This window comes from Neopsephotus bourkii, unplaced genomic scaffold, assembly GCF_033783945.1.
Source record: "Neopsephotus bourkii isolate Nb327-2 ecotype Australia unplaced genomic scaffold, CSIRO-AGI_Nbou_v1 NB_1250, whole genome shotgun sequence".
Classification (NCBI taxonomy): Eukaryota; Metazoa; Chordata; class Aves; order Psittaciformes; family Psittacidae; genus Neopsephotus; species Neopsephotus bourkii.
In genome coordinates, this window is record NW_026901735.1 from 5,453,035 (window position 1) to 5,478,989 (window position 25,955).

Sequence of the window (25,955 nt, forward strand, 5' to 3'; positions counted from 1 at the left end):
CATTTTAGCTCTGAATCTGGGAAGGAAAATGCTGAGAAAAAGAAGATAGCGAATGGCACAGCTGGACTGCACAAAGCAGAGGCTGTTGGCAACCCCTTAGCATATAAAACCAACTCTGTTGACTGGACTGGAGCTTGTTGGCTTTTAAGGAGGCGCAGTGAAGATGCAGACAAATCTGAGTTGCAGATTTATAAATACAGATCCGAAAACCCTGCCTTTAACTTAGTTTTCACATTACCCTTTTCAGGGAGAAGGAAGGGGAACAGGATGACGGTGAAGCAGCACGGATACATCTAACTGGATATGGCAAGGCATCAAGCTACGGAGTTACTGCTCTGTCCTAACAGGGAAAAAGCCAACAGGAAAAAATTTAAGGTGATATTTGCTGTATATGCAGCCTCATTTCTTTCTCAAGACCACCAGGATCGCCCCTGCTCATCTTCCCCTTTTGCCTCAGCTTTCAAATTGCAAAAGACACAAATATTGTAAACTGTTGTGATTTCCAGCCTTAGACAAACATTTCAAAGGATTTCATGTAAAGAAACCCAAAGCATCACCAAGGACAGCATCCACATAGATTTTCAGTTACCCCCCAGTAGCTTCCGGGGACTCCCAAACACTCTTGAGATGTCCCCAATGACTCCACTTGCCCTCAGGGTCCCTTAGAAGTGCTCTCACTTAATCCCATTTGCCCCCAGCAGGGTTCTGGGTTGCCCTCAGGGGGTTCCGGTAGCCCCCAGTGGTACCCAGAGACGCTCAGGGGGTTCCCAGTTACTCCCAGTTGCTCCCAGAAAGGTTCTCAGTACATCTGGGGGTTCCCAGTTACTCCCAGTTGCCCCCAGAAAGGTTCCCTTCCCATAGCGGTGCCCACAGGGGAAGGAGGAGCAGCAGGAAAAGGGACCCTCAATCCTTCGCTGCTTATTCCTGCACCTGAGCACTGTGGGATGTAAAACCAAGAGTAAGGAGGCAGTGGGTGGAAGATTCCTGTTCGGGGATCTCGCTCGCTCCCTTCGTGCTCAGAGGAACTTTACTTGCTGTAGCAGTGCTTGTCATCCCCACTCCTGGAGAACCGAATGGGAAAGGACTTAAACCAAAGCTTGTACATCAGCGTTCACCATGTGCAAGTGCTTGAGGACATGGAACCCAGCGGAACCCCCACAGAACCCAGTGGAACTCCCAAAGAAGCTCTAAGAACCCCCATGGAACCCCATAGAACCCACATGGAACCCAGCAACAGAATGGAACCCAACAGAACCTGTTGCCTAGCAACGGGAGACTATAAATGCCCTGCAGAGCACAACTGGCCAGGGCAAGAGATGAGAGAAGCCAAGGTGCAAGGGAGGAGAAAGAGGTGGGTGCTGACCCCATCCTTCGGGTGCTTTAGGAATGACCGAGAACACCTCAATCAGCCTCACCGGAGCTGCTGCTTTGGTCAGCGCTGTGCAAGTGCCGCTGGCTCAGCCGCAGCCAAGAGCTCCGGTGCCTGAAACCCTGGGATCTGCCTTGACTCTTTTAGGGAGAACAAGGGCCTGTGGGGAGGGGACAGGGGGGAACGGCTTTAACCTGCCAGGGGGGAGACGGAGGTGAAACCTGAGGCAGAAGTTCTTCCCTGGGAGGGTGGCGGGACACCAAAACGGGTTGAACGCAGAAGCTGTGGCTGCCCCATCCCTGCACCAGGGGAAGGTGTCCCTGCCCCTTGCTTGCAACTGGAGGAGCTTTAAGGTCCCTTCCAACCCAAACCCTTCCATGATCCCCAATCCCCCAAATCACACCCAAATCACCCACTGACAGGGACTTGCTGGTACTTTCGACAGCAACGGAGGCACTGAAAAAGGTGATGCTGGGCGTATGGACCCCACGATGCAGGATGGGCACAGAACCTGGGGAAAACCATGGCATTTTCCTGGGCAGTTGGAGTTTTCCAATGCAATTTGAGGAATTCCTAGGCGATTTCAGAATTTACTGGGTTTAGTGTGCTTCCAGCACTCAGAGGCCATCCCAAGCTTGCTTCTCTATGTTCTCAGGCACCTCCAAGCTGTTCCACTCCTTTTCTGCCATCAGCAGGGGTTCAATGGTTTATTTGGATTTGTTTCTTCTAGGTGTCGTGTGTGAGAAAGAGCCCTAGTGAGCATAACAACAGCCTTCCTCTTCCTCCTCCAACAGCACCAGTGATTCCATCCACGTCTTTGGGCTGTGCTAGGTACGAAAACCCTCATGCCTGCACTCAATGAGTAGTAGGAAGGGAGGGGGATCCAGGGACCTGTGGTCGTGTCCTGCGAGGTCAGATCAGATCCACAGGGTCCATCTCCTGAAGCTTCCAAGCGCAAAGGGTGAAATGGGGGGAATTTGGGGTGGCAGTTGGTGATTTGCAGTGGTGAGGATGTGCTGAAGGCTGAGGGCCCGTCTTGGCAGAAGGACTGCAATGGTGAGCGGGTTTTCCTCTCTTCCAGGTGGGATGGACCCTGCAGACTCTGGGCTCTGCCTGATGGAAGATGTGACCAGCACTGGGCCGTGAGTGATTGGACCGCACCAGGAACACCACAAACCTTAGGGAAAGGGGCGCTGAGGGAACCACTGCTGTGGGCTCAGCGTGTGCTCGCTGCAAGTGCCACGGGCTGGGCAGGGCTGTCAGTGCCCACCAGCCACAATGACGTTGCCTCCAAACACCCGGGGCCATCGTGCTGCAATCCCAGCTTTGTTGCCGAGCCGGGCATTGGGAAAACCACTCCCAGATGCCCTTTTCCAGCCAGGGTCGTGGCCTCAGCTCTTCTTTCCCCGCTCACTCTTAGTCTCAAAGCGAAGCTCCTGCCTCTGCTCAGGGTTTGAGGACAGTGACACACCTCTTCACCTCTCGCCTTCCTCACCTCCTCTTTCTCCTTACTGCAGGCACATTAACATCGGCGCCCAGTACCAGGCAGAGATCCCAGAGCTTCGGGATCCATCCCACTTGCAGCTGGAGGAGGAGGAGGACAAAGCCTGGCTCGTGTGGGACCCTGAAACACCCGACCGAGGTTTCGTGAACGCTTTTCTCCCACAGAAGCCCCGGGATTTCCCTCCCGTCTCCCCTTGTTTGGACAGAACCTTGACTTTCTGTTCCCGCTCTGCTTGCAGTGACCGAGCTCCTGGATCTGGCCAGATCCAGCAACGTGCCGCGCGCCAAGATCCACCTAGAGCGTGCTCTGCACTGCCTGCACGAGGCGCGCGGCAACGTCCTGGTAAGAGCCGCTCTTGGGGCGTCATTAACAACACTCTGGGACGGCCTTTGTGTCCCTGGGGCGAGCTGGAGGCGCTCCCAGCTCTCTGCTCCATGCGCTGCCATCTGGGCTCTTAGCTCAAGGGCCCAGTTCTTGTGGCCACAGCCGCGTTAAGGGCTGCTGGAGCATGGACCTGCCTCGCCATGGGAATCATTCCCACACCTTCCCGCAGCCCAGGAGATCCTGCAGCGCTCTCACCAAGCGCTGACCAGGCTCAGCAATGTCTTTTTCCACTCACTTCCACAGGAGGCTCTGGAGCTGCTGCGCCAGGGGGGTCCCCAGCCAATGCAAGACCACCCGCTGGCTGGATACCATTACACAGGTAACCTCCAGCGTGGGGCTCTGCCCTTGCACAGCTGCTCTCTGAAGGAGCAGAGATGTCGAGAGGGCACTGAGGAGCTGTGCTGACATCTCTCTGGCTGCGCTCATCTCCTCTTTCACACCTTGTGGCTCATTCCCAGGTACGGACACCTGGACCCCCCTGGAGCAGCAGCAATTCGATATGGCCTTTCGCAAGCACAAGAACAATTTCCACCTGATACAGAAAGAGGTAAAGCCGCTGGATGGATTTGTTGTACGTGTGCGCCTTCAGGGCTTGCCTCCAGCATGGCCCTTACAGACTGCTTCTGTTTTGCTCACAACAGATTCCAACTAAGACCGTATCTCAGTGTGTGGAATATTACTTTACATGGAAGAAGAAGATCAGGCTGGGACGCAGAACTGTTCTCATTATGGGAGGGAAGACCAAAAGGCTGCTACACGAGGTGGAGGAGCCTCAAGAGAAGGTGCTCAGTTATTCCCCACTTGCAACTTTGGGGCAGCAAAGGGCGACTCCACTCCCACCACTCAAAATCATCCCCATTTCCTGCTGAGCTGCCTGTCCTCGCCATCCCATTAAAGCCTTTGGGCTCACTGGTGTTCAGAGGATCTCACCGGGGCAGGCTCGGGTTGACAGCTGGGTTTGTGCTGGATGTAACACGTTCCCATGGGCCCGGGCCCTTCCCAGAGATTTCAAGATCCATTTTCCCTTCAGCTCTCCACCTGTGGGGAAGAGAAGGAAAAAGAAGGAATATAGCAATAAACTCTCTCGGGTTTACAGACCGTTTGCAGCCCCAGGAAGAGGCGCCGTGTTCTGCCCCATGAGAAACTACCACCGAAGAGGCAGAACCGGTGCCAGGCTCCACACCAGCCCAGCGGCAGCAGCGACGGGAGTGGATTTTCCTGCCCTGAATGCCACAGGTGACTCTGGATTTAGCTGCTTCTGGAAACAAGCTGATTTGGGCTAAAATGGAAACTTCCTGAGTGGGGAGGCGGAGCTCAGGATTCCCCTCGGCCTTCCCATGCCTTCCCAACCAGCTTCCACCCCATCCATGGCCTTTGTTTAAACACCAACCTGCCCAAATCCCAGACACAGAAACTCCGCAGCTTGGCCTGAGGCTGATGCTGGAATTGTCAAGAGCAATGACAAATCCCCGCCTCTTTTCTAATTTCCAGGCTCTTTAACACCACTCGGGGCAGGAACTCCCATATGAAGATCCACCGCCGCCACCGAAATACACCAGTCCTGGGCTCAGCTCCTCCACCAGCACTGCAATACCACCAGCGTGCAGCAGCCTCGGTGTAGTTTTAGGTCCCCTCCCACCATTATTTCCCTCCTTCTTCTCCTTCTTATTCTGGTTGATGATACTGTTGTTGTTAGTCTAGTTCAGTTTTAGGTTATCCTGTAGGTGTTGTTATTGTTAGCAGTAGTAGTCTGATCTTATTAGTAGTGCTAAGATTTCGACATATATTAGTAGATAGTAGTAGGATTGTTGTACATTAGATAAAATTATTCTTATTACTATTAGTATTAGGTTTGTTATTATTAGTGATTATTATATTGTTATCATTATTATATTGTTATTATTATTATTCTTACATTTTATGTTGTTGGTTATTACTGGCATTACCAGTACCATGCCCTTGGACGTCAGTCATTAAAGTCTTCGTCTCTCAAGCCTTTGGGTTTCCCACTCTTACTGGGGGCAGGGGCTGAGCGAGAGGCAGGGGCTGGCAGTGGTGCTGACACTGAAATCCCCACCCCTGCACCATTCCCCATTCCTGCCCAGTCCCTGAGCACCAAAATCAGACCCCCCCAACAAACTCTTCAGCTTTAAGAGGGCAAAATGCACCCCAGGATGCGCTCACGCTGGTCATAGTTGTGTAAAAAACATCTCCTGAAGCAATAAAGCACAGTCCCAGGGACTCTCAGTTCCCCCCAGAAAGGTTCTCAGACAATTTTGGGTCTCTCTTCTCTAACATAACCAAACAAATGCACTTATTTGTTGTAGACAACTGGTAACCTAAGGAACTTTCACAGACTTATTTCAGAGCTCACAGCACATGTGTTGCCTCAATTCTGCGTGCAGCAAAATAACTTCTAGTTTCCTAAGAGCTCCAAAACACTCTCCTGCTGCTCTAGGGCTTGCTCTCATTGTTGCATTACCAATGGAGCATTTGCACATGAGGCAGGCACGGTTTACAGAGGAGGGAGGTTGATGTGAGGAACCTTCCCTTCCTTCCTCCTCCCTGGTTTTAAATGCACAAAAACACACAGAAAGAATTACTTCTACTCCAATCTCTGAAGTATTCATTGTCGTCTAGAACATATCCCACAACAAATCTGTTTGTCGCTTCAAACACAACTGAAAAGTACCATAAGCCACCACTGTGTTAGAGAAGAACTTATGTTCCTGCCAAAAGAGACAGGCAAATGTCCCGTGGTGGGAAATCCCAAACAGAGCCCAGATGGCTCTGAGCAGAGTAGAAAAGCAGTGACCTGGGCTCTGCTGCCTTTGTGATCCGTATTCACCAGCATGTTAGAAGTTACCCTTGTGTAAGTGGAAGCCACATGCTCGGTTACAGTACTGGAAGAGAGCCTGTGTAAAAACGAAAATGAGTAACTACTATTTCTGAAACTTGGGAGAACTTGTGACAGAAAGGTTTAGCACATACCCTATAAACTGACCTTCTTTAAACGTAGAATCCCAGACTGGCCTGGATTGGAAGGGACCTTAAAGCTCATCCAGTTCCAACCCCTGCCACAGGCAGGGACACCTTCCACTAAAGCAGCTTGCCCCAAGCCCCTGTGTCCAACCTGGCCTTGAAAACTGCCAGGGATGGGGCAGCCACAGCTTCTCCGGGCACCCTGTGCCAGTGCCTCAGCACCTGCACAGTAAAGAACTTATGCCTTTTATCTAAGCTGAACTTCCCCTGTTTCAGTTTGAGCCCATCATCTCTTCTCCTATCACTACAGTCCCTGTAGAACCCACATATATAAACCTCAACACAAATGGAACTCCTTAAACCAACAGTCCACACTACAATCTCTATGCCCATCTTTGGGGGGATGACTGTTCCACTGCGTCTGTTGGCTAAGACAGACTGAATACGAACACAACACCCCCAGACAAGGTCAAAACCATGAGCAGAACCTTTGCTTCTTGCACAGCAAAACTAACACCACTAATAGTCTGTAAGAGAAAGAACATGAGTAGGAAGAGCTGAGAGGCTTGAGAACTTTCTTGAGGAGTCCCTGCCCATGGCAAGGCGGTTGCAACTGGATGATCTTAAGGTCCTTTCCAACAGTAACTATTCTACGATGCTATGACTGGACAGCCATGCCGATTCTGACTCAACAGGGCCTCTGAACGTAGTTTTATGGCCTTCATGAGCTCAGGGACAAAGTTATTTAATTACCCAAGTAAGAAGCCAAGACAAAATGAAGCACCTGCAGGGTATTCCTGTCACAGTCATGCAGTAAAACATACAAAAACCATATGAATAGGCAAGGTACTACACATATACACAGACACACGTACGTATACACTTGAAAACCAACCCAAACACATACACAGTAAACAACTAGTTATATGTGAGAGCAGCTACATTAAATGACTTCATCCTGCTCTCACTCTTTCCAAGTATTTTCAAGTGCTTCCTTTCATACTGAACCCCGATGTTCAGTCTATTGTTACAGACTACAGTACCCCCCATACCAACTGGATTATTCCAGAGGCAGAATTCCAATTTGCAAGATAACGGGACAGTAAAGCACACATTTTTTGCTCCTTAGAGGTAGGTGTCAAGAAACACCCTTATCCCCACAGAATCCTGGTATCCATCTAGGACAGCTACTGCACTAAGATTCTGTCCTGAAAACCAAGGTTGCCTCAGGAGATAGCCCAGGCTGTGGGACCTCTGCTGATCTGGAAGGACAGGAACATGCAGAGAAACAACTGTCCATTTCCGTACCTCACAAGCACTAAAACTCCACAAATCCCCTATTTAGAGACTTCGTTGGTAAATGGAGGCTCAGACTTCAACAATTCAGGAATTAACGGAGGACATCTCCTTCAAAGAAGGAAATAAAGGCTTGTGGCTTGTATTACCTGGCACAAATGCATCAGGAGCTAGGTACCTTTTCCTCTGATCAAGTCACAGGCACATGTGCTTTGTCCTAAGAGAGGCCCAGGACCAGTACATCAAGGAAATCAGACACCTGAGGTTAGCTCTGACCCACAGAGATGCTCACTAAGGAATATGCTGGAATACACCCCAGTGGCCCTACCTACTTCTGGCTGACATCAGTGGAGTTTCCAAGTTTCCACAGGTTTCTGTAGAAGGCGACAAACTATGCAGCCAAAAAAGGCACTGAGGGACAATCAAGCTATGTGATGGCAGAGAAGTCAATGACTTCATACATGGCAGATGATGTTCCTCACTAGTTTCACCACAGAACTCAAATGAATGACACTGGAAGACGGTAAATTCTTACCTGTTCTTTTATTTCTGTCCACGTAACAATACTTGATTTCATAATCTTTAAATAAGTCATGGATTTCCTGAAAGAAAAAAGTACAAGTAACATCAGATAACTAACTCAATAGACCACAGAAGTGGATAAATCCATCTTCATTAAAAAAAAACCCCAAACCAAACAAAACACTTTCACAATAAACTAAAGATTTCACCACAGAAACCCTGTGAAACATTTGGTTTAGAGCTGGTTATCCTATTGCAGGAATCACATGAAAAACTGCCTTACTGAGTTTGATTCATTTACTTTTCTTACTATAAAGTCACATAAGCACAACAGGGTCTCCCATTGAGTGTCTTCTGATAAGGATAAATAACATCACAGCTCATTCAATACAAACCCCCCTCAATGTCTCTGAAGTACAGCTAAAATACCACACAGACAAGAAACACCAGCAGCATCACATCATGCAGTTCACTGCAGGCAGGCAATGCTGTCATGAGATACAACACTTGCTTCAGTTTCCTGAAGTGCTCAAGTTCACTTCAACACATTTTGCTCTTTCAATGACTATTCTTTCAACTAGCAGATAGACAACTGTGTCTTGAATACCCCCTGGAAAGTATCTTCTATCAGTTACTGCACAGATGCTCAATGAGGAACCCATCCCAAGAGCATTATTTACTCCTACTCAATGATGGGAAGAGAGTAGGAGTATGGGAGGGATGGTATAGGAGCAAGTGTAAGGAGTGTGCACCGGTTTGCAACAGCTCCTCCTCACAAGGAGCAAGGTGTATGCACATGTCTACAGTTCAGTTCAGCGGTGAGAAGGCAGAGGTGAACATTAATCCTCCCCAAGAAGAAACCACAAGTAGCAACCTGCATCGGTTTAGTTGGATAAATCCCACACACAACAGCAAAAGGCCATTTGTGTAAGCAAAATAATCCACTAGCTTTGTGCGAAAGCTTAACTGCAGCCCGTTCCCACTTGCCCAGCCTACATGTCAGTTTGCTAATACAATATACATAGCCTAAAGGTTAATGGGCTTCTCTTGACATAACTGACTTCGGTTGCTCCCCCTCTGGACTTGTTCCATACTGACACTCAAGGGAGAAAGCTCACATGGGAACGCTGACTTACGTGGTGGGACAGACTGCAAAGAGCTCTCTTCAGGCTGCCCTTCCTCCTGAACACAGGCTCTGGACTTCCTTAGGAACACAGATGGTGCCAAATGCTTGAGACAGAAATCTCCCTTGCCAAGATACAAACATTCAAGTTGAATGTTTGGGGCTCCTGAAGCCACCGCGCAACCAAATCACCTCAAAACCTGACTCACCCGCACTGAAGAGTTCGCTGCTCTGCTCCAAATAGCAGCAATTGGAGCAGAATTGTCCCACACCCCCGAGAGATCGCGGGAAAACACTTCCCTGACTGCGCACTGCTCACCTCAGAGGCAAAACCAGACGGGTTCGAAGCTTTTTACCTCAGCTTTGCCACAGACACCGGGTGGGCCCCAGGACCTTAAAGCCGCCCGGCCTGCATGGAGGCGGCGAGCACACAGGTGTCACCTCAGCACTCCCGCTAACGGCCCCCAGCCGCTGCTTCCCTCAGCAGCAGCCACACCAGTGTCATTCATTAGCGCACTCATTAGCGCGCCCAATTTGCACTCTTTGTGCAGAAAAGCGCGGAGCTCCTCACCCCTCTCTTTCCTCTCCTCGGCTGCCTTGGGCTGGGGCTGCTCCCTCACGGCCCCACAGGCGGGGAGGAGGGAGCCGAGCCCGGCCCGGCCTCACCCGCCGCGGGGAGAACGAGCTGGAGCCGCTCTCCGCAGGCACCGCGGCTCCCGGCACTAACAAAGAAGGCGTCGGGAGCAGGAGCCCGAGCGGACCCGCGGCGGGAGGAAGCGGAGCTGCAGCCCCACAGCTCCCCGGGGACGAGGAGCGCGGCCGCCGCTCACCTCACCCACACCGGCCCCGGGGGAGCGGCTCCCCCGCGGCTCCCGGCCCCGCTCCCTCAGGCGGCGGCGGCCGTACCTGGCTGCTGCTCTCGGCCGGCAGGTTCCTCAGCAGGATCTTGCGCCTGTTGCTCAGCTCCCGCCGGGTGCTCTCCAAGCGCTTCGCCACCTCCTCGGGGGCCAGCGGCGGCTCCGCGGGCAGCTCCGCGCCGCGCTCGGCTGCTGCCGCCATCTTGCAGAGCGAGCCGGGGGGGGGAGCCACGCTGGGGGGCGGGCGGCGGGGGAAGCCGTGGGGCACGGGGAGCCGGCGGGGGAAGGAGCCGGGAGCCGGGAGCCACGCCAGGCCCCGCCGCGCTCCCGCCACGCCCCAAGGCTGGGCCGCGCCTCCCGCCCGCTCGGGGGAGGCTGAGGGCGGCGGAGCCCCTGCAGCGGCGGCGGGAGCCGAGGGGCGGTGCGGGAGGAGGGAACTCGAGCGGTGCCCGCGGGGCTGGGGGGAAACGGGGCTCGGGGGGGAATTTCTTCCCCGCGGTTGTGTCTCCTGAGCGCAGGCGGTGGGAGGAGAGCTCGGGGCTCCACAGCAGCCCCCAGAGCCGTTGTAATGGCAGCCAAGGCCTGGGCACTGCCCTTCTCCCTCGGGCACGCACCGTGTGGCTCCCCCCCTCACCGTTTTACCTCAGGGTAATTCTGAGGTTTCCCTGCGGGCCTGCTGTGAACACCTCCCTTGGTGCAAGGCATGGAACCGGGGACTCAGCCAGCTTGGAAAAGCCCTTCAAGCTCACCCAGTCCAACCGTTCCCAGCCCTGCCAAGGCCACCACTGGCCCCTGTCTCACAGTGCCATGTCTACGTGCCTTTTGAATCCCTTCAGGGACTGTGCCTGCAGCCCTGCCCTGGGCAGCCTGTTCCAATGCCTGAGCACCCTCTGGGGCAGGAATTGTTCCTCAGCTCCATCTAAACCTACATATGGATTACATCGTTTTCCACAGGGTTCCCTGCATGCCCACACAATTGTGGTGCTGGTCTCTGAGGGTCCTTTACTTCTTCCAACAATCTCCATCACTTCTGGCAGCCTCTGAAGCACGCCCAGTAGATGCTCATACCAGTTTAACTGGTTCGTTAGCACCACAGACATCATAATCCTCCTATCCTCCTACTTACCAGTTAGTTTAACTGCAGCCCATCCTGCACACCTGCGGCTCCCAGATACTCCTTATCCCTGTGTCCTGTTCTTCTAGACTGCTTTTCTTAAAACTATGCCAACTCTAAGGATTTATCTGGTGAGAATTCTCAGTGTGTTCTCCAGCTGGACTCTGTATTTTTCTCTAAGTATCATGCACCTCAATAATTTTCCATTGCTACTGTTACAAAGCCAGCAAACGTAACATGACTTAAAACTGATTCCGAAGGGTTTTATACATTCCCTTTTGTGATTTTGTGCCCCCTCGTCTCACTGTGTGCATGTGCACAGAGGCTGTAAGCATCAGCTCCAGCTACGTTAGAATGGTCTAACAAAGCATTTAACAATAGGCTTGAAATTCCTCACTTAGGGAATGAGGAAACAGAATAAAGCATCTGACCCTGTTGACTGTTAGCAGTTTTTTACTGGCGGGGGAAGGAATGCCAAAGCAGAAACCCTCATTTGTTTGGTACACCATAAAAATAGATTAAAAAATACCCAAACCAAACCAGAAAAGAACTGGAGGATGACACAAAACCACTTCCCTTCCCAAATTTCAGGTTTAAAAGCAAACAAAGAAACAACAATGCCCAAATCCCGTTATCAAGTTACTCCAGATCCAAACCAGAGTCTACCCCTGCCCCCCCATGCTTACAGAGGAGCAGTTCAGTTCCACATAGTGCTAAATAAACTCAGACTAATTCTGCCTAGTGCTGTGCGATGGACTTCTGAGAAAAATACACCAAAAGTGCATTTTAATACTCATAGTTTTAATAACTGGAGATAATACATCCTCATTACATGCTCACAGTAACTAAATAGCAGAATGAACACAAACAGCAGAGAATGGGAAGCGTGTTCATTTAATGAAGAATTGGGGGGCTGCCCAGGATTTCAGTGATGTCTAAATGCAGTTATCTTCTGGTTTTGTAACCCTGCAGCCTCACTGCTTGGCTGATGACAGCTTGATCTTGAATAAAGTCCTCATCATCTTTATGAGGACAATCACAGCGCATCCCTAGCACCCAAATCCCCACCTCCTCACTGTGGCTGTGTTCTGCACTGCTCCTCTTTGCTCAGTCCCCAGCATTGGGACCTCAGAATGAAGCTGCCATAGACCTCTTCCTAATCCCTCAAATCCCACAGTGTAGGAGTGATTATGAATTTCAGACCCAAAACAGAGGACAACAATATTGATTAGGGCAGCTTATGAAGCGGTTCTGTTATGTGCTGGTGTGCAGGAGACTGAGGCTGGACCAAATGATGAGGGAATCTCTGTCACCAGGTTTCTAACATCCAACCTCTCAACATGTGCTTCCTGCAGCACTGGGATGGCACGGCCAGACCAAGCTTCCTCTCATCCCTCAAGGATGCACAATGATCAGCTCGTCCTCAAATCCCCAGGTGGGCTGTTGTGAACTTGTGAGAGCCTTATGTTAATGGCAGAGGAGACACCTTTGACTTGCTGCTCCTTAAAATATCTACATGTTCTAAATCATTTTAGCTCTGAATCTGGGAAGGAAAATGCTGAGAAAAAGAAGATAGCGAATGGCACAGCTGGACTGCACAAAGCAGAGGCTGTTGGCAACCCCTTAGCATATAAAACCAACTCTGTTGACTGGACTGGAGCTTGTTGGCTTTTAAGGAGGCGCAGTGAAGATGCAGACAAATCTGAGTTGCAGATTTATAAATACAGATCCGAAAACCCTGCCTTTAACTTAGTTTTCACATTACCCTTTTCAGGGAGAAGGAAGGGGAACAGGATGACGGTGAAGCAGCACGGATACATCTAACTGGATATGGCAAGGCATCAAGCTACGGAGTTACTGCTCTGTCCTAACAGGGAAAAAGCCAACAGGAAAAAACCAGGGTGATATTTGCTGTATACGCAGCCTCATTTCTTTCTCTAGACCACCAGGATCACCCCTGCTCATCTTCCCCTTCTGCCTCAGCTTTCAAATTGCAAAAGACACAAATATTGTAAACTGTTGTGATTTCCAGCCTTAGACAAACTTTTCAAAGGATTTCATGTAAAGAAACCCAAAGCATCACCAAGGACAGCATCCACATAGATTTTCAGTTACCCCCCAGTAGCTTCCAGGGACTCCCAAACACTCTTGAGGTGTCCCCAATGACTCCACTTGCCCTCAGTGTCACTTAGAAGCGTTCTCACTTAATCCCATTTGCTCCCAGCAGGGTTCTGGGTTGCCCTCAGGGGGTTCCAGTAGCCCCCAGTGGTACCCAGAGACGCTCAGGGGGTTCCCAGTTACTCCCAGTTGCTCCCAGAAAGGTTCTCATTACATCTGGGGGTTCCCAGTTACTCCCAGTTGCCCCCAGAAAGGTTCCCTTCCCATAGCGGTGCCCACAGGGGAAGGAGGAGCAGCAGGAAAAGGGACCCACAATCCTTCGCTGCTTATTCCTGCACCTGAGCGCTGTGGGATGTAAAACCAAGAGTAAGGAGGCAGTGGGAGGAAGATTCCTGTTCGGGGCTCTCGCTCGCTCCCTTCGTGCTCAGAGGAACTTTACTTGCTGTAGCAGTGCTTGTCATCCCCACTCCTGGAGAACCGAATGGGAAAGGACTTAAACCAAAGCTTGTACATCAGCGTTCACCATGTGCAAGTGCTTGAGGACATGGAACCCCCACAGAACCTCCATAAAACCCAGAGGAACTCCCAAAGAAGCTCTAAGAACCCCCATGGAACCCCATAGAACCCACATGGAACCCAGCAACAGAATGGAACCCAACAGAACCTGTTGCCTAGCAACGGGAGACTATAAATGCCCTGCAGAGCACAACTGGCCAGGGCAAGAGATGAGAGAAGCCAAGGTGCAAGGGAGCAGAAAGAGGTGGGTGCTGACCCCATCCTTCGGGTGCTTTAGGAATGACCGAGAACACCTCAATCAGCCTCACCGGAGCTGCTGCTTTGGTCAGCGCTGTGCAAGTGCCGCTGGCTCAGCCGCAGCCAAGAGCTCCGGTGCCTGAAACCCTGGGATCTGCCTTGACTCTTTTAGGGAGAACAAGGGCCTGTGGGGAGGGGACAGGGGGGAACGGCTTTAACCTGCCAGGGGGGAGACGGAGCTGAAACCTGAGGCAGAAGTTCTTCCCTGGGAGGGTGGCGGGACACCAAAACGGGTTGAACGCAGAAGCTGTGGCTGCCCCATCCCTGCACCAGGGGAAGGTGTCCCTGCCCCTTGCTTGCAACTGGAGGAGCTTTAAGGTCCCTTCCAACCCAAACCCTTCCATGATCCCCAATCCCCCAAATCACACCCAAATCACCCACTGACAGGGACTTGCTGGTACTTTCGACAGCAACGGAGGCACTGAAAAAGGTGATGCTGGGCGTATGGACCCCACGATGCAGGATGGGCACAGAACCTGGGGAAAACCATGGCATTTTCCTGGGCAGTTGGAGTTTTCCAATGCAATTTGAGGAATTCCTAGGCGATTTCAGAAATTACTGGGTTTAGTGTGCTTCCAGCACTCAGAGGCCATCCCAAGCTTGCTTCTCTATGTTCTCAGGCACCTCCAAGCTGTTCCACTCCTTTTCTGCCATCAGCAGGGGGTCAATGGTTTATTTGGATTTGTTTCTTCTAGGTGTCGTGTGTGAGAAAGAGCCCTAGTGAGCAAAACAACAGCCTTCCTCTTCCTCCTCCAACAGCACCAGTGATTCCATCCACGTCTTTGGGCTGTGCTAGGTACGAAAACCCTCATGCCTGCACTCAATGAGTAGTAGGAAGGGAGGGGGATCCAGGGACCTGTGGTCGTGTCCTGCGAGGTCAGATCAGATCCACAGGGTCCATCTCCTGAAGCTTCCAAGCGCAAAGGGTGAAATGGGGGGAATTTGGGGTGGCAGTTGGTGATTTGCAGTGGTGAGGATGTGCTGAAGGCTGAGGGCCCGTCTTGGCAGAAGGACTGCAATGGTGAGCGGGTTTTCCTCTCTTCCAGGTGGGATGGACCCTGCAGACTCTGGGCTCTGCCTGATGGAAGATGTGACCAGCACTGGGCCGTGAGTGATTGGACCGCACCAGGAACACCACAAACCTTAGGGAAAGGGGCGCTGAGGGAACCACTGCTGTGGGCTCAGCGTGTGCTCGCTGCAAGTGCCACGGGCTGGGCAGGGCTGTCAGTGCCCACCAGCCACAATGACGTTGCCTCCAAACACCCGGGGCCATCGTGCTGCAATCCCAGCTTTGTTCCCGAGCCGGGCATTGGGAAAACCACTCCCAGATGCCCTTTTCCAGCCAGGGTCGTGGCCTCAGCTCTTCTTTCCCCGCTCACTCTTAGTCTCAAAGCGAAGCTCCTGCCTCTGCTCAGGGTTTGAGGACAGTGACACACCTCTTCACCTCTCGCCTTCCTCACCTCCTCTTTCTCCTTACTGCAGGCACATTAACATCGGCGCCCAGTACCAGGCAGAGATCCCAGAGCTTCGGGATCCATCCCACTTGCAGCTGGAGGAGGAGGAGGACAAAGCCTGGCTCGTGTGGGACCCTGAAACACCCGACCGAGGTTTCGTGAACGCTTTTCTCCACAGAAGCCCGGGCATTCCCTGCAGGTCTCCCTGCTGTTTGGGACAGGAGACCTTGAGTTCTTCTGCGCTTGTGCTTGCAGTGACCGAGCTCCTGGATCTGGCCAGATCCAGCAACGTGCCGCGCGCCAAGATCCACCTAGAGCGTGCTCTGCACTGCCTGCACGAGGCGCGCGGCAACGTCCTGGTAAGAGCCGCTCTTGGGGCGTCATTAACAACACTCTGGGACGGCCTTTGTGTCCCTGGGGCGAGCTGGAGGCGCTCCCAGCTCTCTGCTCCATGCGCTGCAATCTGGGCTCTTAGCTCAAGGGCCCAGTTCTTGTGGCCACAGCCGCGTTAAGGGCTGCTGGAGCATGGACCTGCCTCGCCATGGGGATCATTCCCACACCTTCCCGCAGCCCAGGAGATCCTGCAGCGCTCTCACCAAGCGCTGACCGGGCTCAGCAATGTCTTTTTGCACTCACTTCCACAGGAGGCTCTGGAGCTGCTGCGCCAGGGGGGTCCCCAGCCAATGCAAGACCACCCGCTGGCTGGATACCATTACACAGGTAACCTCCAGCGTGGGGCTCTGCCCTTGCACAGCTGCTCTCTGAAGGAGCAGAGATGTCAAGAGGGCACTGAGGAGCTGTGCTGACATCTCTCTGGCTGCGCTCATCTCCTCTTTCACACCTTGTGGCTCATTCCCAGGTACGGACACCTGGACCCCCCTGGAGCAGCAGCAATTCGATATGGCCTTTCGAAAACACAAGAACAATTTCCACCTGATACAGAAAGAGGTAAAGCCGCTGGATGGATTTGTTGTACGTGTGCGCCTTCAGGGCTTGCCTCCAGCATGGCCCTTACAGACGGCTTCTGTTTTGCTCACAACAGATTCCAACTAAGACCGTATCTCAGTGTGTTGAATATTACTTTACATGGAAGAAGAAGATCAGACTGGGATGCAGAACTGTTCTCATTATGGGAGGGAAGACCAAAAGGCTGCTACACGAGGTGGAGGAGCCTCAAGAGAAGGTGCTCAGTTATTCCCCACTTGCAACTTTGGGGCAGCAAAGGGCGACTCCACTCCCACCACTCAAAATCATCCCCATTTCCTGCTGAGCTGCCTGTCCTCGCCATCCCATTAAAGCCTTTGGGCTCACTGGTATGTCACCGGGGCAGGCTCGGGTTGACAGCTGGGTTTGTGCTGGATGTAACACGTTCCCATGGGCCCGGGCCCTTCCCAGAGATTTCAAGATCCATTTTCCCTTCAGCTCTCCACCTGTGGGGAAGAGAAGGAAAAAGAAGGAATATAGCAATAAACTCTCTCGGGTTTACAGACCGTTTGCAGCCCCAGGAAGAGGCGCCGTGTTCTGCCCCATGAGAAACTACCACCGAAGAGGCAGAACCGGTGCCAGGCTCCACACCAGCCCAGCGGCAGCAGCGACGGGAGTGGATTTTCCTGCCCTGAATGCCACAGGTGACTCTGGATTTAGCTGCTTCTGGAAACAAGCTGATTTGGGCTAAAATGGAAACTTCCTGAGTGGGGAGGCGGAGCTCAGGATTCCCCTCGGCCTTCCCATGCCTTCCCAACCAGCTTCCACCCCATCCATGGCCTTTGTTTAAACACCAACCTGCCCAAATCCCAGACACAGAAACTCCGCAGCTTGGCCTGAGGCTGATGCTGGAATTGTCAAGAGCAATGACAAATCCCCGCCTCTTTTCTAATTTCCAGGCTCTTTAACACCACTCGGGGCAGGAACTCCCATATGAAGATCCACCGCCGCCACCGAAATACACCAGTCCTGGGCTCAGCTCCTCCACCAGCACTGCAATACCACCAGCGTGCAGCAGCCTCCATGTAGTTTTAGGTCCCCTCCCACCATTATTTCCCTCCTTCTTCTCCTTCTTAGTCTGGTTGATGATACTGTTGTTGTTAGTCTAGTTCAGTTTTAGGTTATCCTGTAGGTGTTGTTATTGTTAGCAGTAGTAGTCTGATCTTATTAGTAGTGCTAAGATTTCGACATATATTAGTAGATAGTAGTAGGATTGTTGTACATTAGATAAAATTATTCTTATTACTATTAGTATTAGGTTTGTTATTATTAGTGATTATTATATTGTTATCATTATTATATTGTTATTATTATTATTCTTACATTTTATGTTGTTGGTTATTACTGGCATTACCAGTACCATGCCCTTGGACGTCAGTCATTAAAGTCTTCGTCTCTCAAGCCTTTGGGTTTCCCACTCTTACTGGGGGCAGGGGCTGAGCGAGAGGCAGGGGCTGGCAGTGGTGCTGACACTGAAATCCCCACCCCTGCACCATTCCCCATTCCTGCCCAGTCCCTGAGCACCAAAATCAGTCCCCCCCAGACAAACTCTTCAGCTCTAAGAGGGCAAAATGCACCCCAGGATGCGCTCACGCTGGTCAAAGTTGTGTAAAAAACATCTCCTGAAGCAATAAAGCGCAGTCCCAGGGACTCTCAGTTCCCCCCAGAAAGCTTATCAGACAATTTTGGGTGTCCTTATTACTCTCAAGAGTCTTTTGAGGGGCTCCCTCTTACTCCCAGTTGACTCCCACAGGTTCTGGTTTTCAGAACATCACACACAATGAAGCACCAACATGGAATCACTCAGGATATACAAGCACAGAGCAACTTAGAGATCATCAGGTCCACCCCCCCTGCAGGAGCAGGGTAACCTAGAGTACATCACACAGGAACTTGTGCAGGCGGGCCTTGAATATCTCCAATGTGGGAGACTCCACAACCCCCCTGGGCAACCTGTTCCAGTGCTCTGTCACTCTCACAGTAAAGAAGTTCTTCCTGATGTTAACGTGGAACCTTCTATGCTCCAGTTTACACCCATTGCCCCTTGTCCTGTCACTGGATATCACTGAAAAAAGCCTAGCTCCACCCTCCTGATACCCACCATTACATATTTATAAACACTGATGAGGTCACCCCTCAGTCTCCTCTTCTCCAAGCTGAAGAGACCCAGCTCCTTCAGCCTCTCCTCATAAGGGAGGTGTTCCACTCCCTTCATCATCTTTGTGGCTCTGCGCTGGACTCTTTCAAGCAGTTCCCTGTCCTTCTTGAACTGAGGGGCCCAGAACTGGATGCAATATTCCAGATGCGGCCTAACCAAGGCAGAATAGAGGGGGAGGAGAACCTCTCTTGACCTACTAACCACACCCTTTCTAATGCACCCCAGGATGCCATTTGCCTTCTTGGCCACAAGGGCACATTGCTGGCTCATGTTCATCCTCCTATCCACCAGGACCCCCAGGTCCCTTTCCCCTTCGCTACTTTCCAGCAGGTCAGTCCCCAACCTGTACTGGTACATGGGGTTGTTCTTCCCCAGATGCAAGACTCTACACTTGCCCTTGTTGAATTTCATCAAATTTCTCCCTGCCCAACTCTCCAGCCTGTCCAGGTCTCGCTGAATGGCAGCACAGCCTTCTGCTGTATCAGCCACTCCTCCCAGTTCAGTGTCATCAGCGAACTTGCTGAGGGTACACTCAGTTCCCTCATCCAGGTAGTTGATGAAAATATTAAATAGCACTGGTCCCAGCACCGACCCCTGAGGCACTCCACTGGTCACAGACCTCCAGCTAGATTCTGCCCATTGACCACAACTCTCTGCCTTCTTCCCTTCAACCAGCTCTTGATCCACCTCACTACCTGATCGTCAAGCCCACACTTCCTTAGCTTATCTATGAGAATGCTGTGGGAGACAGTATCAAATGCCTTACTGAAATAAAAAAAAACCCACATCTACTGCTCTACCATCATCCATCCACCTAGTCACTTCCTCATAGAAGGCTATAAGAATGGTCAAACATGACTTCCCCCTCATAAAACCATGTTGGCTGTTCTTAATAACCCCCTCATCCTTGATATGCCTAGAAATGGAGTCAAGAATAAGTTGTTCCATCACCTTTCCAGGGATGGAGCTAAGGCTGACCGTTCTATAAGTACCCAGGTCCTCCTTCTTGCCTTCTTATAGACTGGTGTGACATTTGCCATCCTCCGATCCTCAGGCACCTCTCCCGTTTCCCACGACTTACCAAAGATGATGGAGAGTGGCCTAGCAATGACCTCCGCCAGCTCCCTCAGCATCCGTGGGTGCATTCCATTCGGACCCATCGATTTATAGATGTCCAGATTGCATAGCTGATCCCTAACCCAATCCTCATCTACCAAACCAAACTCCTCCTTTGTCCTGACTCCTTCTGGGGCAATAGGAATCTGGGGCCCCCGGGGAGAGCCTGCAGGAGTAAATACAGAGGCAAAGAAGGCGTTCAGCACCTTTGCCTTCTTTATATCCAAGCACCCTCAGATTAACATCGGAGCTGTTTCAAAAGTCTCATTTACTTTGCTGATTTCTTTTAACAACTCAAGCAAAATTCAATGGATGCACTGATGGGTTCCTGCACAGCAGCATGGTGCAGGAAAGGTACCCACAGGCATGATGAAGAGGCAGCTTCAATCGTCAGCTCCTTCAAAGCTAAGGATGTGCAAGGGCAATAGGACTTTCTCTGAAGGCCTGGGAAAGTCAGCATGGAATAATGTAAGTATCAGACCCACACTTATCACAGGACACCAACACTTCACCTTTCAGGAACTACCTGGATGGAGGCTGCTATTGCAGCTTGCAGGCCTGCTCTTACTGTGACTGCTAAAGCACATCTTAGGGGCTGATTCCCTGCTACAGAGAGCAGCAAAGAGCAAAGAGCGCTCTGTTCTTTATGGAGTCACTTGCAGGTTACACAAACAGGTAGTTTGGGGTTTGTTTGAAAGACTCCTGAGCACAGGGAAGATGTGTGCTTTTCTCTCCCTAGCTGCAATGAGGGTCTGTAAGGAAAATGGAGAGATGAATGGTAGAAGCCAAAGAAAAAGCTGTGTGCACCTCTGGAAAAATTAAGGTGATGTTCACTGTCTAACTTGGCCTCACAATACAGGGATAAAACAGTGGCCCAGCCTTGTTGTCTCTTCTTTCACAGCTCACATATCCTGCACTCAACAGGTTGCCTCTGTGCACAGATGGCAAAACAAGTCATCTGCTGCAAGATGCTCATTTTATCACATGAAGGGCGTTGTGTGGAATATCTGGGAGGAAGAAAAGTTCTCATAGATGGCATACTGAATAAATGAACAGTCAAGCACAATAAAGAACACTGAATGAGCCAGATTTTCCTGTGCACGTGCAGAAGTAAGAAGTGAGATGCTCTTTTTCTCTCTCTAGCTCAAGTGAATTTATTCCATTCCTCCACATTACTGGACTTCCTGTGTACTAATATTTGCTGTGCACTAATATATTGCTGTGTACTAATATTTGCCAAGAACAGAGTCCTTGCCAATAAATACCCAAAACCATGAAACACTGTTTCACACTCATACAGAAACAAATGCAATGAAAACAGAACGTGCAAGACCTGTAAGGCATCAGCAGTCTACAAAATGCACTATAAAACCAGAGAGACAGCAGATTTGTGAAAACAGCAGCTCTCCATTAGGATAATCAATCTAAACTCAATGATAATTGTACAAAATATGGTCATTTTAGTCTCTGCGTGTTTTAAGCACACTTTTGAAGGCTATGAAAAGGAGAGAAAGTCAGGGAATTAAATCTACTGTGAGAAAAATGTCTGCTCTTACAATACTTGGCAAAAATCTGGTACAGGGTGAAAGCACGTCAGACTTCAGCTCAGCATGGATAAGGCAGAGGTAACGCTGGTGGGCAGACAAAAGTGGTTTGAAGAACTGGCAAGGTTTAAGAGTACTCCCTTGGCTGAGAGCATCTGCTAACCCATGGTGAAAGCACTTTATAAACTTAGGGTTTCACTTTGCCCTGCTTCTGAGCCTCAGGTAGCAAAAAAGAACCAATAAAACCCTGCTAAAGGTTTCACTAATTCACAGGCTATATCTTTGCCCCTCAGATTCAGCCTACGTCCAGTTCACCTCTTGCCATTTTTGCCTCATGCAGGACTTCTAACTTCTGCCTGATTCACTCCTACTGACTGACTTTGGCAAGAGCAGGCCAGTGCTGCTCCCTGGGAGCAAGGCAGCCTGCTGAACACAGCTACACCTGCCTTCCCTCCTCCCCACCCCTTTGCACCCAGCAAAGCAACATTTGCACCACTGTTCACAGCCAGCAAACAAAAAGCAGTAGGAGCACAATAAAAATAAGCAGCTGTTTAGCACTGGATTCTTCCTTTGAAATTTACAGCCACCCAAGCTTCAGATCCAGAGAAGCTCATAGTATTCTTTAAACCCAGAGAGCAGTTTCTAACGCGACTATGCCTCTGAACTGCCCTGATTCCCGCCCAGCCCTCTTTTTAAACTAAGACCTCTTTCTGGATTATAACCACATGTGACTGTAAGCTTTAGGGGTCTTATTTACCCAGGAATCACACTCACATCTGCCAAACTTTGTTTAACCGTTCTTTAATCATGTTCTAAGAACCCACATGAGCTCTAAGTTCTTAAAGCTAAGCAAACCATCTCGCACCAGACAAAAATCACGTCTGATTAATTGCACTTCTCTTCTTACAAAAGTGCTCCTTCCCCTTCAGTAAATTCCTCTGTGAGAAGCACCATCAGGCGTTCGGCCTCATTATGCTCCTGCCAAAAGAGACAGGCAAATGTCCTATGGTGGGAAATCCCAAACAGAGCCCAGATGGCTCTGGGCAGAGCAGAAAAGCAGTGACCTGGGCTCTGCTGCCTTTGTGATCCGTATTCACCAGCATGTTAGAAGTTACCCTTGTGTAAGTGGAAGCCACATGCTCGGTTACAGTACTGGAAGAGAGCCTGTGTAAAAACCAAAATGAGTAACTACTATTTCTGAAACTTGGGAGAACTTGTGACAGAAAGGTTTAGCACATACCCTATAAACTGACCTTCTTTAAACGTAGAATCCCAGACTGGTCTGGGTTGGACGGGACCTTAAAGCTCATCCAGTTCCAACCCCTGCCACGGGCAGCAACACCTTCCACTAAAGCAGCTTGCCCCAAGCCCCTGTGTCCAACCTGGCCTTGAACACTGCCAAGGATGGGGCATCACAGCTTCTCCCTGCACCCTGTGCCAGCGCCTCAGCACCTGCACAGTAAAGAACTTCTGCCTTTTATCTAACCTGAACTTCCCCTGTTTCAGTTTGAGCCCGTCACCCCTTCTCCTATCACTACAGTCCCTGTAGAACCCACATATATAAACCTCAACACAAATGGAACTCCTTACACCAACAGTCCACACTACAATCTCTATGCCCATCTTTGGGGGGATGACTGTTCCACTGTGTCTGTTGGCTAAGACAGACTGAATACAAACAGAACACCCCCAGACAAGGTCAAAACCATGAGCAGAACCTTTGCTTCTTGCACAGCAAAACTAACACCACTAATAGTCCGTCAGATAAAGAACATCAGTAGGAAGAGCTGGGAGGCTTGAGAACTTTCTTGAGGCGTCCCTGCCCATGGCACAGGGGTTGCAACTGGATGATCTTAAGGTCCTTTCCAACCCTACCTATTCTACGATGCTATGACTGGACAGCCATGCTGATTCTGACTCAACAGGGCCTCTGAACGTAGTTTTATGGCCTTCATGAGCTCAGGGATAAAGTAATTTAATTACCCAAATAAGAAGCCAAGACAAAATGAAGCACCTGCAGGGTATTCCTGTCACAGTCATGCAGTAAAACATACAAAAAACATATGAATAGGCAAGGTACTACACATATACACAGACACACGTACGTATACACTTGAAAACCAACCCAAACACATACACAGTAAACAACTAGTTATATGTGAGAGCAGCTACATTAAATGACTTCATCCTGCTCTCACTCTTTCCAAGTATTTTCAAGTGCTTCCTCTCATACTGAACCCCGATGTTCAGTCTATTGTTACAGACTACAGTACCCCCCATACCAACTGGATTATTCCAGAGGCAGAATTCCAATTTGCAAGGTAACGGGACAGTAAAGGACACATTTTTTGCTCCTTAGAGGTAGGTGTCAAGAAACACCCTTATCCCCACAGAATCCTGGTATCCATCTAGGACAGCTACTGCACTAAGATTCTGTCCTGAAAACCAAGGTTGCCTCAGGAGATAGCCCAGGCTGTGGGACCCACACCCCCGAGAAATCGCGGGAAAACACTTCCCTGACTGCGCACTGCTCACCTCAGAGGCAAAACCAGACGGGTTCGAAGCTTTTTACCTCAGCTTTGCCACAGACACCGGGGGGGCCGCAGCACCTTAAAGCCGCCCGGCCTGCATGGAGACGGCGAGCACTCAGGTGTCACCTCAGCACTCCCGCTAACGGCCCCCAGCCGCTGCTTCCCTCAGCAGCAGCCACACCAGTGTCATTCATTAGCGCACTCATTAGCGCGCCCAATTTGCACTCCTTGTGCAGATAAGCGCGGAGCCCCTCACCCCCCTCTCTTTCCTCCCCCGTTGCCTTGGGCTGGGGCCGCTCCCTCACGGCCTGGGGCCCGAGCCCGGCATCCACAGGCGGGGAGGAGGGAGCCGAGCCCGGCCCGGCCTCACCCGCCGCGGGGAGAACGAGCTGGAGCCGCTCTCCGCAGGCACCGCGGCTCCCGGCACTAACAAAGAAGGCGTCGGGAGCAGGAGCCCGAGCGGACCCGCGGCGGGAGGAAGCGGAGCTGCAGCCCCACAGATCCCCGGGGACGAGGAGCGCGGCCGCCGCTCACCTCACCCGGAGCGGCCCCGGGGGAGCGGCTCCCCCGCGGCTCCCGGCCCCGCTCCCTCAGGCGGCGGCGGCCGTACCTGGCTGCTGCTCTCGGCCGGCAGGTTCCTCAGCAGGATCTTGCGCCTGTTGCTCAGCTCCCGCCGGGTGCTCTCCAAGCGCTTCGCCACCTCCTCGGGGGCCAGCGGCGGCTCCGCGGGCAGCCCCGCGCCGCGCTCGGCTGCTGCCGCCATCTTGCAGAGCGAGCGGGGGGGAGCCACCCTGGGCGGGCGGGCGGCGGGGGAAGCCGCGGGGCACGGGGAGCCGGCGGGGGAAGGAGCCGGGAGCCGGGAGCCACGCCAGGCCCCGCCGCGCTCCCGCCACGCCCCAAGGCTGGGCCGCGCCCCCCGCCCGCTCGGGGGAGGCTGAGGGCGGCGGAGCCCCTGCAGCGGCGGCGGGAGCCGAGGGGCGGTGCGGGAGGAGGGAACTCGAGCGGTGCCCGCGGGGCTGGGGGGAAACGGGGCTCGGGGGGGAATTTCTTCCCCGCGGTTGTGTCTCCTGAGCGCAGGCGGTGGGAGGAGAGCTCGGGGCTCCACAGCAGCCCCCAGAGCCGTTGTAATGGCAGCCAAGGCCTGGGCACTGCCCTTCTCCCTCGGGCACGCACCGTGTGGCTCCCCCCCTCACCGTTTTACCTCAGGGTAATTCTGAGGTTTCCCTGCGGGCCTGCTGTGAACACCTCCCTTGGTGCAAGGCATGGAACCGGGGACTCAGCCAGCTTGGAAAAGCCCTTCAAGCTCACCCAGTCCAACCGTTCCCAGCCCTGCCAAGGCCACCACTGGCCCCTGTCTCACAGTCCCATGTCTACGTGCCTTTTGAATCCCTTCAGGGACAGTGCCTGCAGCCCTGCCCTGGGCAGCCTGTTCCAATGCCTGAGCACCCTCTGGGGCAGGAATTGTTCCTCAGCTCCATCTAACCCTGCCCTGGTGCAGCTTGAGGCCGGTTCCTCTTGTCCCATCCCTTGTTCCTTGGGAGCAGAGCCCAGCCCCTCCTGGCTCCATCCTCCTGTCAGGCAGTTGGAGGCAGCCATCAGGTCCCCCCTGAGCCTTCTCAAGACTAAACCCCCCCCACCCGTCACTCATCTGTTCCTCATCACACTTGTGCTCCGGGTTCCCTGGCTTATGAGATACAGCTCACAAATAAAACGTTGCCCATTGAATTGGTGCAGACCAGCATACCATAAACAGGCAGCAGAAGGAAAGCTTACTTTAGGTAGAATATCAGTTGCTGGTATGGGGGGTTTCTTTTCTTAAGTATCTTGGAAAGCTGCTCAGGGCTTAGCTTCAGGGATAAGTAATCTGAGATCCTCAGCATCTCGGAGCAGAAGGTGGAGGTTGAGTTCCCATCAGGCACAAGGTCACACAGAAAAGCTGCATTTTCAAATGCTGAAACACGCTGGGTTCAGCTCCTCCAGCTCCAACCCCCGCCACGGGCAGGGACCCCTTCCACTGGAGCAGCTTGCTCCAAGCCCCTGTGTCCAACCTGGCCTTGAGCACTGCCAGGGATGGGGCAGCCACAGC

At 51.9% G+C, this 25,955-nt stretch overlaps 1 protein-coding gene across 1 annotated transcript; it reads right to left on the reverse strand.

The window, feature by feature from the left end:
- Positions 1-7,103: 7,103 nt before the first annotated feature.
- LOC133218488 (ribonucleoprotein PTB-binding 2-like) lies at positions 7,104-10,247 on the reverse strand. Its single transcript, XM_061364942.1, has 2 exons — positions 10,087-10,247; positions 7,104-8,137 (listed from the first exon to the last, which is right to left on the reverse strand). The coding sequence occupies exons 1-2, from the start codon at positions 10,237-10,239 to the stop codon at positions 7,991-7,993; spliced, it is 300 nt and encodes a 99-aa protein (XP_061220926.1). The 5' UTR covers positions 10,240-10,247; the 3' UTR covers positions 7,104-7,990.
- Between the last annotated feature and the right edge of the window lie 15,708 nt (positions 10,248-25,955).

Bases quoted from the DNA above. Each gene is read 5' to 3' on its own strand.
- LOC133218488 (XM_061364942.1), bottom strand. From the start codon at position 10,239: ATGGCGGCAGCAGCCGAGCGCGGCGCGGAGCTGCCCGCGGAGCCGCCG. The intron at 8,138-10,086 runs GTACGGCCGCCG...TTTTTCTTTCAG, and splicing joins CGGCCGAGAGCAGCAGCCAG to GAAATCCATGACTTATTTAA.